The sequence below is a fragment of the Sparus aurata genome, chromosome 7, assembly GCF_900880675.1.
Source record: "Sparus aurata chromosome 7, fSpaAur1.1, whole genome shotgun sequence".
NCBI lineage: Eukaryota > Metazoa > Chordata > Actinopteri > Spariformes > Sparidae > Sparus > Sparus aurata.
In genome coordinates, this window is record NC_044193.1 from 29,651,729 (window position 1) to 29,666,774 (window position 15,046).

The 15,046-nt window shown below is 41.2% G+C and overlaps 2 protein-coding genes across 4 annotated transcripts in view; both read right to left on the reverse strand.

Annotated features, from left to right (window-relative positions):
* klhdc8b (kelch domain containing 8B) overlaps positions 1 to 1,451 on the reverse strand; it is a 221,182-nt gene extending 219,731 nt beyond the window's left edge. The window contains exons 1-2 of one of the 3 annotated variants that reach the window (XM_030421783.1): positions 1,156 to 1,451; positions 917 to 1,036 (exon numbers count right to left, since the gene is read on the reverse strand). The gene's annotated coding sequence lies outside the window, so the exon portion shown is untranslated. Of the gene's footprint in view, positions 1 to 224; positions 783 to 916; positions 1,131 to 1,155 lie in introns of those variants that run through there. The other 2 variants (XM_030421782.1, XM_030421784.1) reach the window with 2 other exon arrangements.
* Positions 1,452 to 4,755: 3,304 nt separating this feature from the next.
* Positions 4,756 to 15,001, reverse strand: LOC115585638 (uncharacterized). The gene is made up of 6 exons (XM_030424182.1): positions 14,578 to 15,001; positions 14,058 to 14,230; positions 12,061 to 12,279; positions 9,428 to 9,588; positions 9,192 to 9,324; positions 4,756 to 8,412 (listed from the first exon to the last, which is right to left on the reverse strand). The coding sequence occupies exons 1-6, from the start codon at positions 14,852 to 14,854 to the stop codon at positions 8,236 to 8,238; spliced, it is 1,140 nt and encodes a 379-aa protein (XP_030280042.1). The 5' UTR covers positions 14,855 to 15,001; the 3' UTR covers positions 4,756 to 8,235.
* Positions 15,002 to 15,046: the final 45 nt, after the last annotated feature.

Genomic DNA, 15,046 nt, shown 5'->3' on the forward strand with positions numbered 1-15,046 from the left:
AGGAGGGGAGAAGGAGAGAGAAGAGGTGGGGAGAAGGAGAGAATAGGACGAGAGAAGGACAGGGGGGAGTGTTGGAAGAGCAAACAGCCTCTTCAACAGACAAGACAGGAGTGAGTGTTAGAAAGTGAGGATGAGGGGAGAGAGGCAGTCCTGCATCACTGACAGGATGGACTCTCTCTACCTGAAGACACTCTGAGCTCAGAGGATTGGCAGCAGAAAGTTACCTGACTGAAACACGCTCCCTGCTGCCGGTGAGTGACAGCCACAGCCAGATGTTGGACAGTGCAGCAGATGGCGCTGGTTTGTCTAGAAAAAGACGCATCTCACTAAACAGCTGGATGGATTTGACCGACAACCTCCCGCCTGAATCCCTGAATCTGCACCAAAAATCACGCAACACACAAAAAAAGCTCGACTCCAGCTCCACCGACACAACACGGGGGCAACACTTTACTTCATCCTGCACGGGGTCAAAGTCCGTGGAGCTGAAATCATCTGCCGTCCAAACTTGGTAAAGCTCATCGTGTCGACCACACAGCCGCACGGCACAATGCACCAGATGTACAGTCCTGCTGCAGGACGGGATTATTGTGGATATGGTGTCCAAACAGATTGACTGCGATATTATATTGTTTGATCCTCGTCTACCGTTTCAGCCTCACAACCGCACCATTGAACTGACAGTGTCTACACCTGTTTATGCCGAGCTGATGTCGGTTAGTAGCTCCGCAGCGCCAAACAACAGCGGGGGCATCTCGACCACATGTGCGCGGAGGTGAGGCGCGCTGCACTGCCGCATCAGAGTGCTCCCGGGGCAGGAGAACCAGCTGCAATAGTCCGCGGAAGCGCCCGTGCGTCATTTGGCCACATGAGATGAGCGCATAGAGGTGGAAAGTTTGGTGACAGCAGCTCTTACCTTTATTATCGGCCGACGGACGGCATGAAGTCAGCTCGCCGGAGCAGCTCCGCGTAAACTCGCGTACACGGCATGTTTTCCAGCGGCAGCAGCGATGGAGACGCGTCTCCTGTAGTGTACCTGTTCAGTGACACAGTCCAGCGAAATAATCATTCACCATCGTCCTCCTTCCACTGACTCAGCCCCCGCTCCCACCCCACCCTGCCTCCTCTCCCCGTTCCTCTCCTCCCCTCACTCACCAGTGCGCATTTACGCGACGCCCAAACACCGCAAACTCCTGCGTTCACACAGCGCCAGCCGTCCCTCCACCATACCGCATCTACAACACCCGACTCCTTTTTAAACTGAACATTTAAACACGCCCGGAGCTGCTTCGGTGTCGTGCTGCTCTGAAGCCACTGGTTTGAGGCTCTCCACCGGTATCAGGTAACTCCAAACTCACCTGAAGGGAAGGCTGCTGCCCGGAAAGGTGAGGGGCTCCAAAAGCTGCACTGCTGCCCTCATGTGGATGGAGCGAAGTCTGGATACGAACTTTAGACCATAAGGAACATGCAACACAGTCAATTGGAAGGCAAAAAGTGAAACGAATTCCTGTTGCCATTTAACTCAGATCTTCTCGAATGTCACGGAACTGTGAGAATAGTAACTTTACTATTGTGTTTGCACCTGTCGTACACAGAAAATACAACTCTGTACGCGTGAAACAATACACAGCATGAAATGATAAGAGCCAAGTTACTATATGAACAATAAAGGACAATAAAACACAAGATGATAACTCATGCCAGCAGAAAAAGGAAACAGAAAGAATATTACGAAATCGTTGTAAGTGAACGTCATCTGTCCTCAGGAGGTAAAAGTAGAATATGAAACAGTAAAACTGCTGTTACAGGCTCTAACTGCTCACTTGTGTTCAATGGTCCCTTGGTACATTTGAAAGCTCTTTCACCAAGAAGCAACTCACTGAGCTCACAAACCTCACATGAGGGATCAAAATTTTCACAGAACTTTAAATGAAGTTTTGTGGGATCTGTGTTATTAGCCATACATGGACGACTAGCCAGGGAGCCAGGTCCACCACTCAGGATTTTTTTTCTGCTCCCTTTGCTTATTATTTTTTTCTTGTCTATCCCTTCAGCCATCAAGTTAATAACAAGCACCTCCAGCTTGGGGCCGTTTGGTCTCAGGGGGCTGAAACCCCCCTTTTATAGGACGTGTCTGGTGAAAGGACTCAAACGCAAATATTAAAGGAGATTAAAGGCCATATAAAAAGAATGTTGGTTGAAAACATCAAAAGTGCTTTATACTTAAACTTCTTTGTACTGTACAACACTTCTCCAGTGCTTCGGTGGCTGGACTGCTAGCTGCACAGCTAACTGAGCTAACTAGCAGTTAACAGTTGGCATCAGGTAGTGGTTGCTTTGACATGTTGCTCGCGATCTGTGAAGAATGAAGTCATCAGTTTGCCAGCTCTCACATAATGCACCTTTAACAACACCAAACGGTATGAATTCCACCACAGTCGAAAGCTGAGATGGTTACTGCTACTCTGTTTAGCAAGTTACGTTAGAGTTTAGCTTTTTTTGTTGTTGTTTTTTTAAGACAGGATTGAAATTAGCTTCAGCTATATTTTACTGTGTGGCCAAATGAGCAAAACAAAAAAGAAAAAAAAAAAGCGTGCTTGACAATGATTACTTTCAGCACTTCATGGTGAATAACAAGGGCTAATTTTAAATTAGAAAACATTCACAGCTCATTAGCTTCAATTTGAGCAAACCAACGTTTTTTTTTCATCTGGAAAACGTAACTTCCCGTCGCTAAAATTCTCCACTACACCTCAAATCAGAGAAAACAGGATTTTCAGTCATTTAAGCTTGCAAATGGTGTCCAGATGGTGTAATCCAAAAATATATTCATAAACACTGTCAATACGGCTATCTGAAGTGATCAACATGAAACATGATTACTACAGTAGGAAAACAAATTCATTTCAGTTGCATTCAAAATAGACCCAGACCAATATATCAGTTGGCTGATATTATGGCCAATATTGGCCTATCAAAAGATATATCGGAATTTTCTGTATGAAAACGTACTTTTTTGTACATAACATAATGCAGAAAAAGATGCTTGATGTAATTCATAATTATTAAGTTCACAGTGTTATTTAGTGTTTCGGGAACTTGGACAATACAGCTTATTGTTAAAGGGGCAATATATAAGAATGTGAAGAAATGCCAATTTTGACATTATGACACCTAATATCTGTTGCAGATTCTGTTCCATATGAATCTTGGTCCCAAGGGTTTGATAGTGTTTTGCTGCTACCTCTTAATGCACGACCTGACCTACTTTGCACCTCTTGTAAATCACTTTATTTATTTTTTAAAATAACGTGCTGACTTGCTTTTGTCTGTGTACAATTACTCCACATGCCTTTAATTTCCCCCCGTGGATTTAAAAAATGTTTTTATTGAATTGAACCACATTTGAGGGATCTCCGTTAAAATGTGTGTTAATGTAAATACCCTGAGTGTAAAATATCAGCCGATATATATCGATTTCAGCAACAGTCCCCCAAAATTCAGTACTTTTCAGGCTCTAATTAAAATATTTTCATGTTGTGTATGTAGAGGTAGCTTGTCTAAACCATTACACTCAAAGACTAGCATAGAGAAAATGTGACCAAGAAACCAACCATCAACAAACGAGCACTTTATCACCCTCGACTTATCCACTTGCTACATTCTTTGCTGCCTTTTTGGTCCTTGAATCAATCGCAGACCAAAAGGCGACAAAGAATGATACAGAACTGCGCACATTTTTATCCAGTAATTTCTTTTTGTGTTATGTCTTACAAAAAAATCTGCCCAGTATCTCTAATCAGAAAAAAGCAAAGATACATTAACTATTGAGTCCAACATCTCAATGATGTAAAATGTCAATAACTATTTAACTAAGAACTGTAATCAAGAGAACAGATGAATGTATATAGTGTACATATTACAGTTCCATTCTGCACTCCAGTTCTCATTCTAATCTTCTTGGTTGACTCTATTGTACAATTTGCTTTGTAAATTCAATCGTCAAATGCTCAGTCATCTGGCAGCAGCACCATTATCATCCATCACAATCAGGTTGGGACAAACTCCAGCGATGGCTTGTCACACATTAATGTGTCTGACCTCTGCCGTAATGAAGCGGTCAATTAAACAAATGTTTCAGGAGAGCACAAGTACAATTACCTGTTAAATCCTCGACTCAAACAGTTCTGTCAAACACAGCTCGCATTTTTAATCCCATGCCAAACTACAGAGAGAGGAAGCACTTTTTCAGGCACTTCTCTTATCATTTGGTCTTCTGCTTCCACTCATTATTTCCATCCAAAGCAGCTAAAGGTAATCAATGTGATCAATGTGGTAGTATAGAAGATAAGGATATTTACTTTGAAATGGAAGGAAAAGAAGTAGAAGTATTACACAGATTTTAATGTTCATTACAACACACCCAAGTAGGTATATTGATGTACTTAGCACCCACTGCCTTTAACACTTTGTACTGTCTTTAATTAACCCCCAGTGGACCTGACCTCGTCACACAGTTCAACTATTGATCCGTGACCTAAAGATGATTTATAATGAGCTGTATGTGAAAGTATGTAATAAATCCAACCTTCTCCCCCCATCGATCCTATTCTGACATTCTCATGGTGTTCGAGCAGCTAAAGACGAATCAATTTACATTCACCTTATTATTACCACCATATTTCTCAAATACACTAACAATGTCATTTTGTTATGAGCTTACAGGAAGTTGCCATAATGCAAAACATCAGACAGTTTAACAAAAAACAGGTTTATTGAAAACTAAATGGCAATTATTTAACATCAGAAAAATAAATAATGGAAAATGTTTCAAGTTTTGATGTGATGAGCAGTCAGACACGTGGTGGTATCAGATACCCTTGTGATGAGGATGTGAGTTCAGTCCACAGAGTTACAGTACTTTGCGACTGCTTAAAGAGACAGTTCACCCCAAAATCAAAATCAGTCATAGAGATGTGCGCTTTCTCTCATAATGGAACTAGATTGCACTAAGCTAATGGTGCTCAAAGCTACACAAAAATACATTTGAAAAACTCAACAGCAATGTCTCTTTCCTGAAATCATGATTACTCAAGATAATCCACAGACTTTACTGTGAGCAGTTTTATGGAGGAACCATTTTTCTTCTGAATCACCACACATCGATGGGAGGCCTGTGCTCCTCAAAGCACAGGATGCAATCATTATTGGCGTCCTCTTCAGCGGAGCTGCAATGTTATTGGGCAAAGTTTGCTAGCCTCTCATCCATCAGCAGATACATGCCTCCTCATTTATGCATGGTGATAGAGTTGGCAGGCGTAGATATTTCTACAACCAATATCTCCAAAACTGAGGAACTCACACCAACCATTCTAGATTGATAAATAGCACCACGGGTAAGAGGAAAAATATGCATTTTTGATTTAGGAGTTAACTGTCGCTTTAAGCAAAAGTTTTTCAGAGAGAGTTTCAGAATGCAATTTCTGCAAAGCTAGATTTTTGTCTTGCCACAAATTTTGTGGATGCAGAGCAGGAAACGTAGACTGGTACAGTGATGTTATTAACCTTTAGCCTTGTATGAATACAGCATTCAATAAGTCAAATTAAATTAACACTGTTACTATTACTTGTATAATATTAAGGTAATGATCACTGCAGACTGTTTTGATAAGAATTAGTAACTTTTTGACAGCATTATATCATAATGATAATTGTACTTTTGAAGGCAACAATGATTAAAAATCAGTGTTTAACATATACAGTGCTGTAATGCTTTCATTGGCCTATGCATGTGAATAATGAACAACATTTTACAACTTTTGCACTCTGAAACTTCTTAACCATCAAAGCTTTGTGTCTGACCTTTATCTTTGCATTTTTTTTAGATATTCACTCAATACATACTGAACAAATAGAACAATGTTAATATCACCCCACTGTTCTTAGCTATCCTTAGTAACCTGCATTTCATTAATTTTCTTCAGATTTTTGATAATATTTGCAAGAGCTCAACAGATATATGGTTTGGCCAGTATCCTAAATATATCAGTATCGGTGTATATGTTGTCCAGTATACAACGAAATGAAAGTTTTTTTACAGAATATGATGCAGAAAAAGATGCCCAGGGTAATTTATAATTAGTGAATTCCAAGTCGACTTCACTGTTTCAGTGCACTGATGTCATTTTGGACAATAAAGTTCAAAACATCCTGCCTCCATTACATATGCATCTTTGTCACATTGAATGTTTAATGACCACATTTAAGGGGATCATTGCAAAAAAAAATGTCTGATTTTATAAGAATATCAACTGATAAATGAATAGCCCTAAGAGGCCAGCATCAGGCTCTATTGTTCTCATTCAGCCATGTCTAAATCTGACCTGAGGAAAATATAGCCATTAAACCTCCCTGAAACCTTCACAATAAATATATCCTAAAAATCTCAAAGCAAAAATTACCATAACACATTCAACTTATTAAAAAAAAAGTTCATCCAAAAATGGAAATTCAGTCATTATCTAATTACTGCCATGCTAATGGAAAGTCAAGTAAAGTTTCAACATTTTTGGAGCCTCAAAACAAGACGGCACTGCAGCATTCTCTGAAACAACTGAACTTATGATATTAAAAAACAACCAAAAACAACATCAAAAGGCTTTAAAACAGCTCATTTGGCGTAATCTAATTCTTTGGAAGCCCTGAGATCCTGAATTAATTTGAAGAGATGTTATTTACACCCTGTTTAATTCAAAATCTTTACTATAGCTGCTAAGCTACAAGCATTAGCATGCACCCTGTCTTTGTGTGTGCGACTGCACATCAAGGGTGAAACAACATCTTTTGAAATCAATTTGGGCTCTCTGGGCTTCAGCAGAATATGCTGTATGGAACCATTTTATGTTTGTTTGAATAGTTTTGTTTTTCAGTTATTTCTGAATATTGGTGAATATTACTGAATATAGTTGTTTTAAAAGAAGCTACTTCAGTTGTTTAGGAGACTGCTGCAGCACTGGTTTGCAGTGAAGCTCCTAAAATGTTTTGTGAACTATGAAACGTCACCCAACTTCCCATGGACATTGTGGTGAGGATATAAAGACTGAAATTTCATTTTTGGGTAACCTGCTCATTTAAATGTTTCACACGCGGCTGCTTTCAAACAATAAAAACCCCAGTAAATAATTCAGTGCAAACACATCCCAAAACCATGTGCAACACTAAAGATATGTCTCAGTGCTCCAAGAAGACATAACTTTGTATAATCAAAGCACCCTGACAAATTCGGTATGGATTAGTGAGGAGATGATTTGTCTAGTTATAAATGTAATATTCTGTTTCATGTGATTCTCACTAGCAATACAGTCAAATTAGAAAGTATTTAAAGTCCTTCTCCGATTATAATGCCTTTGTAACATGTTACAGTGCACTTTCAGGTATGCCCCTTAGGTAACATAGATACACTCAGTGATCAGATCCTGTCGTCTGAAAATATTCAAGTATTACCTGCCACTTCCTGGTGATGTAAACAATGCAGACGATGGCCAATAATGGAGGTTAAAATACAAATGGATCAACAATGTAAAGGAGAAGCTACATGAATGTGTCACACCCTGAGGGTGACAAATGAAGAGCTAAGCAAAATCCTGGTGGATTCTACTCACTCGGCAACTAACACAACACTTGAAGGGTTTCTCACCAGATCTGACCCCAATTAATGCTGCCTGACACACATTTCAGAGAGATGGGGGAATTATCCGCTGGTGTGATTAGTCTTCCCAGCAATCAAAGAGTCCGGCCTGTTCACTTTGCTGCGTAATTAGGTCGACAACTCTTTGTGTGTAGGTTCAACTTCAGGACAGCAGAAATCACAAACTACTGTGAAGTGCAGTGGTCTTTGTATAAGCTGACATCCTTTTACTGGTGTCCTGCAGTCAATTAAGCAAGTGTGGTACTTGACCTGCTGTCTAGCTGCCACATTGCCTCATATTGTTTGTCCTTCAGGAAAGTTTTTAGGATATATGGTAACTATGATCCTTCCCCATCCGCATATTTAATAACGTGAAGCTCCTTCATATGTATTCTTCTTCCATTTGTGGTTTGATGATCCTAAGTCCTTCGATTACTCATAAAACTTTTCCCTACTTACAGTTTTCTCCCTCTGCACTCTGCTTCTCCACTGGGATTGTTATTGGGAGTCCTACCAGACATACAGGGAGGGGGAGGTTGAACTGTGTTTTAGCCTGCCCCCTGCTGGAGATTCCTGTCATAGTTTTCGAGGCAGATGTGGACGCGCTGAGTGAAGTAGCTCGGGTCAGAAATGGCCCGGAGGAGGTCAGTCTGGACCAGTGTGATGTCATAGAGCTCAGAGGTGCAGGCCGTACGAGTCTCGGCACCGTCTGGGTCCAAGAACACCTGAGAAAAACACACACACACGTTCCCAGGACACAGAGAAAAGAGAAAAAAAAACAGAGGAGAGATCTTATCTCACGAAGGCGCAGAGTGTACCAGCTAGTTGGCTGTGCTCTTCGTGGTGTATTCAAGTGCAGCATTTGGGCCGAGACACAGGTGACGTGAGGGGAATTATCATAACGTCCTTTGCTACCACTTTGTTTTCGACGTTCTTAGTCGGTTTAGTGTGTATAGGCTCTTAATTTTCAACTCTGTATAAAGAAGCTAAAAGCAAGGTCCTTTTGTCATATTCAAAGAAAAAATCTGCATGTGTTTGTTCTGCAAGGAGGGAAACCATATAACCAGCTGTTTATGTGAGGACGAGCCAGTCTGTGTTCAAGTAAACAGTTCAAGTGATAGACAAGAAAAACGTTTTGCTCCTGCAGCTGACTGAGTTCACTAAAGTACATGAGAAAAAAAAATCATCTGCCTGTTAACATTGTGCAAAAACAACAGAGCTGATTAATGCAGCAGAAAGAGAGAGAGAGAGAGAGATTAAAGAGTATAATTCTCTAGTCCAACAAGTTATCATGATCTAATTTATAGCTATTGAGATGTCATCTGATCTCCTGCCAACAGTTTTCCTGAGTGGGAGACAGAGTGTTCTCACTGCACTAAAGCATGTTTACATGTTTATCTCTTCAGCACCCATGTCTCACAGATTTAAGCAGTGCCAAAAATCTGAGGTTACAATTCAGTAACTATCCGTACAGTCCATGTCCCATTAAAAGTTGTGATGTTACCTTGGGTTGAACTATGGTATCCTCATCATTCTGCCGAATGTTGTCATCTATGAAGATGTGCTGAACATTTTGGTCAAAGGGGTCGACCCACAGCGGCTTCCCGCCACGAATGGAGAAGGTATTACTCGCCCACCTGGAGAAGAATCATGGGCACAGAAGGATTTGTTATAAGTGGGTGAAGGGATAGAGGCCACAAAACCAACCTTGATGGTGGCTTGAGGAGTGCGGTTTCGTACCAGTCGAAGTGGTCCTGAAAGCCTCCCAGGCCCTCGACTGAGCTCAGGTACTGGTAAAGGCCTCTTTCTCCATCCCGAGTCGACACTCTGTCTTCAGCTCGGCTCAGGACAATTCCCCTCTTGCTGCAGCGGATCTTGCCTGCAGTCATATTCACACTTAACTGAACCGAGAGCGACAAGAGGAGCCAGAGTCAGAGAGAGAAACAAAGAGCGGGAACTGCTCTTTGGTAAGCAGAAGACCAAAAGAAACTTGTGGGAAATTATTTTGTTATTAAAACATGGCCTCTGGCAGACTTGACCTAAATTAACTGTCAGATCAGCTTTTTCTTTTCTCACACATTAAAATAATGAGCACAAGAACCCTGGAGCTTTAAAATAGAGTGGATACTTTAGAGGAAAACACCATAAAACTACCCAGCAGCATGGAAATGAGTCTTGACTTGACTTTGTCATGGTGGAGTTTAAAAATAAAAAAAGGCCTCTGGCAGTTTTAATTTAATTTGACACCACATTTGATAGTGGTATCAGCTGTTCATCAGTTAAATTGGTTATTTAACTAAAACACTGTCTGTAGCTGTGCTATTGGAGCAGCCTAAAGATGGCAATGTTAATCAATACTTGGTTTAAGATCTAACACCTCCAAGCTAATAAAGCTCCTGTTAACAACAGCTGTGTTTAGTGCTAATAGAGTCTTTTTTTGTGGCAGACATTTTGCCTTGTTGAAGCCGGAAAAGCATGGGTGGAATTTACAATTATTGATGGTCGCATTCCATTTGGGTGAGGTCCAGGGCTCTGGTACTGTGCATGGAGAATGGCGCCATCATTAATGTCAAGTCAAAAAGTCTGCTGTGAAAAGTGTCTATCAATATCATAACTACTGTATATTCAGAGTGCTGCTCAGGTGTGTAAAATGGTGTCCCTCAGGTGCTCGTCAGTTTAGGGATTCTACTAATATGGAAGTGTTGAAGAAGTCTGAGGCACTCTAGAGGGTAACAAATTAAAAAGCCATTAATAACTCATGGTAATAACATGCCTACACATTTCAGCCATTAGGATCTTCATCAGGGCAAGCACTTTTAAAGAGTGGTGTAGCGATGATTATTTTTGTAGGCTAACCTGGAAGAAAACATCACTCTGGTTCCCTCAATACTACATGATACTTACATGTTTTATTCAGCAAAATAATCTTCACAGATGACCTGCACTTCTGTGATTTTCAAAACATGAATTAAACGCTAGAAGTAAAAAGCTAATGTTAAGATATGAACAGACTACCTCACGGTCACATGACTTAAATGTCATCACCATTAAGTGTCTTACTACACAACTGCTATACAGGTTTTCTATAATCTGTTCAGTCTACAAGTTGAAAAGTTAGAGTTAGAATAGTTTGTAACTGAAGTCAGCCTGTAAAAACGGACTAGTGAGTAGAAAAGTCTCCGTGGTCGTATTCCAGCGATCTACGTCCACTGGCATCGAGTCTGTTTCATCATTGAATCACACCCTGAGGAGTTTAACCTTCTTCGTTTTATCAAACTGTCATTTACCAAAGCTGCCATGGAGGTTAGAAAGCTTAAACCATAAAGTCGGGCATTGGCATGAAAATCTGAAATAGACAGACGAAGTGAAAAGTGTTTCTTAAGTGGTTTAGTTATAATGGGCAGTGCAAGTTTACTGTGTTACAGCTGTAATGCATGGACACTAACACCCCAATGCACAATAGAGATACAAGATTAGCATGGAGGCCGTGATGTCTTAATTAATAGCCACAACTGCGCTGTTTTAATTAGGCTTGTTTTCGCTCCTCACCAATTTCTAACACTTGACAGTAATGATGAGGCTGGAGCGGCTGCACCCCAAAACTCACTGATGCAGGAAAACAAACAGCTCAAGTTCAGAAACTGAACAATCACATTATGTCATGTGATTACCCCCCCCTGCTCTTTCTGTCTAAAGCAGAGATAAATAGCTTCTGACAGGAGTGTTTGAATAAGACCTCCACTGCGTTCTCCTCTAGACAGCTCATGATGCCTGACAGGTTCACCGTCTGACATCTCTTCCACCCCTCCCTCACCCCATCATCTGTCCATTCCACTCTCCACTGTTCTCTCAAAATCAATGTGTTCCACTCCATCGAGCTAACAGGTACAAAACCCTCTGGGAGTCAAGGAGTTGCGTTGCAGGGTGCAGAAGGTCATGCTCTTCAAAAGTACACTTTGCAGTCAAATGTTTATCAAAATAAGAAAAAGTAAAGAACAGGTGGATCATCATTCTTTGATGTGTTCATTCTACATATCGCAGAGTTTACTTTTGGTGCGATTCATATTTCAGCCAGAAGTCGTGCATATTGTAGGGCTGTAACTAAAGATCATCTTCATTACTATAGTCTATAATATGTCAAAATCAATCACAATGCTCATCACAATTCCCCAGAGCCTAATGTGACGTCTTTGAATTGTTTCTTTAGTCCTGCTAGCAAAATAAAGAAAGGACTTGAGAAACTAAAGACTGTTAGTCCAAAACCCAAAGACTGTTATGTAACTGATCCTTAAACTAAAAGACAAAATATGTCTTTCACTCTTTCACTGAGACAGTGGTGTGAATGTCTCAACTCATGCATGATTCTACTTCACCTTGAGATCAGGCAGATCGGGGAACAGTGGATGAGCCCCTTCATCCACCGCTTTGAACATGGCTCTGAGCACTCGAGGTAGGTCGCTTCCAAATGTACGAAAGAGGATAGCAAAATCCCTTCCTTCCTGCGCCAGGTCTTTGAGCAGCTGGAAGAAGGAGGGTAGGATCCAGTGGTACAGCTGGCCATCCTCACCTTTGACAGCCAGCTCTCTGTCTCCCTGCAGGGAACAAAGTCAGTAACACATCATTTCACCAAAGAACATGGAAGCTGTATAGGCTGCGACTATGGCAACGCCACTTTTGCCAATGAAAAAAAATGATTCACAAGCATATTCTAAACACTTTGATATGCATGACTGAACAGGTCCTGCAAAAGCTACAGAAGTATAAATACATTTTGTTTTCATGAGAGAGAAAAAAAACCACTGGTCAAACGACAATCTAGATGTCTGAAAGTCATTTGTGAAGGATTCATTGAGAAACAGCTGGTTATCAGTTTGTTAGCATTTAGTCTAATAACAATGAAAGCTATCAGTTCAAAGCTTCTCAAGAAGCAGAGGGAAGCAGAGGAAACGCCACAAAATATTTCTCAATAAACCATGACCCAGTTTCAATCAAATCAGTGAATAAAGTTGTGTTTTTGTACAGTAATCCATCAGGTCCGGTCCATTGCGACACACTACTCTGGCGACATTCCTCTTTTCATACATCCATGACAGAATCATAAAATAAAGAAAGTGTTTACTGGACCAATAATCAATATACACTGCCAAGTGCAGGATGACCCATAATCATTTTTAATGTGCTTCCATGAAGGTAACTCTAAAATACCAGTGAAAATAGTTTTAAAAAATATATTTTGGGCATTTTCGGGTTCTGATACTTGTGTACAAGTGCAATATGGAGCAAGACATCTTAGATTAAGAAAAACTTAAACAGCAATTTTGACTTCATGGGAACTTTAACTAGGGATGCTGGACATGGATTTTTTTTTTTTTTGTTCACGTGATATCGATAACCAATAATAACCTGCTTTTCATGGCTTATACCGATAAGATTACAGACAATTTCACATTTTGTTTTTTAAAAGAAGCTCCTAAACTTTAGGGGAAGATATGCTAACATGTAGTGAGCAAAGATGGATGATTAATATTCCACAGCTCTAATAAGATTTGGTGTGTTAAAACTCATACACTCCTCTCTGAACCCTTGGGAATATGTTTTCAAATTGCAGTGATGGCGTCTTCATCTGAAAGTCACACTGAAGACATCGTGTTTGACTCTCTGATCTACAATGAGTGGCTCCACCCTGGTGCAGCAATGTGACATCATGAGCACAACGGGCTGCACTCGTTCTCCTTGTTTCTCTTCTTGTAAATGCTGCAAATGCAAGCAATTTGGCTTCATATTATCGACTCCATTTATCAGTTCAAATTTCACTGATGCCAATATAACATGCATCCCTACTATAAACAACTGAGACAGATTAGGACTTTATTTAAAAAGGTAAATAATACAAAAGGAGAAAAAAGCTTTTGCTCCCACTTCAGATGGGATGCACACTAACTCTTTTCTGTAGCTTAGCAGCTACAGTGAAGATTTTCAAATCCATCTGGGATTTCTGCACCTCTGGAGACTCGTGTCGTTTTTTCCCCTGGTTCTTTTCTTTTACATTTTTTCATCTTCAGTTGTTCAGAAGAGTGTTGTTTTGCTGTGAAGCTCCAGAAATGCTTTGTTGATTTCGAAACCCAACTTGAATTCTTTTGGGTGAACGATCCCTTTAACTTATATACCTCTGCATGCCTCACCATAGATTTTGCATTTTAAGCACATTCCAGGCGACCGGTTTGTCTCATCTCTGGCTCACAGAAAAAAAAGTGACATCATCAGCCGGTTTTACTAACTGTTGAACAACAGCTCATATGGAAGTATGTCACTGTGTGACAGACACTTTCTAGCTGGCCTTCCTGTCCAATCTCTCTTATTTGATGCTTGCCTTGACGCCGTCGGGCCAGCGCAGTAGATGCAGATGCTCCTCCAGAATCCCACGGAAACGTCGCCCTGCAGTGGAGGTGAAACCTGGTATCCGTCCAAACTGAGAGTAGTAACTAACAGCATCATTGCAGGGTGGGAGCAGGGACGGCGAGTCGCTCAACCATTCCCACGTTCCTGTATAAAAGTGTTTGTGAATGATTTTAAATGAAGACACACTAAACAAGTGAGCACAGAATGAGTGGAGGATGCCAGTGCAGAGCATGATTTATGATTGAATGGCTCCATTGTCTCCGATGACTTCATACACAAGTCAATGTTCTGTTCAAGCTGAATTAAGTCTTCTTTTAGCACCGCAGGAGCAGTAACTTCCCTGCCAACACCTGACTAAGCGTGCGCGCGCGTGTGCACACACACACACACACACACACACACACACACGTGCATATTGTCTATGCTACACACACATTCTAAGCATTCCTGTGTGATATTGTAAATAACTATCGAGTCAATTTCCAATTTACCGTGTTTGTTCATCTTCCCCCAGGTGACAGTTGTGAGGAAATACTCCAGAGCCGCCACAGTCCCCTGACCCGTGACGGCGTCCGACACCAATATAGTGTTGTTGAGGTCGACATGCAGGACCACCTTCTTCCTCTGCTCATGGTGTGAGGACCACGGCCCCCGAGGGACCGTCACCGAGGAGTCACCTGTCCCGCACAGAGGCTCCGGTACATTTCTGCTGTTTGTCCCGTCATGTTCTTCAGCTTGGCGGCCGCTGTTCTCACCGAACTCAGCCATGAGTTTAAAACACCTGACGACTGCTCTTGGTTTGAAATAATTTCTACTAAAACTTGCTACGTAACCGGCTTAGCTGTCTGACTCATGGCTGGTTACCGGTACTTCCTCGTCCTCCACGCCATCTTTTTCTTCTTCTACGTGCAAACTGTTGTACACCCGTACAGAGAGGAAAGAGCGCCATCTTCCGGCGCT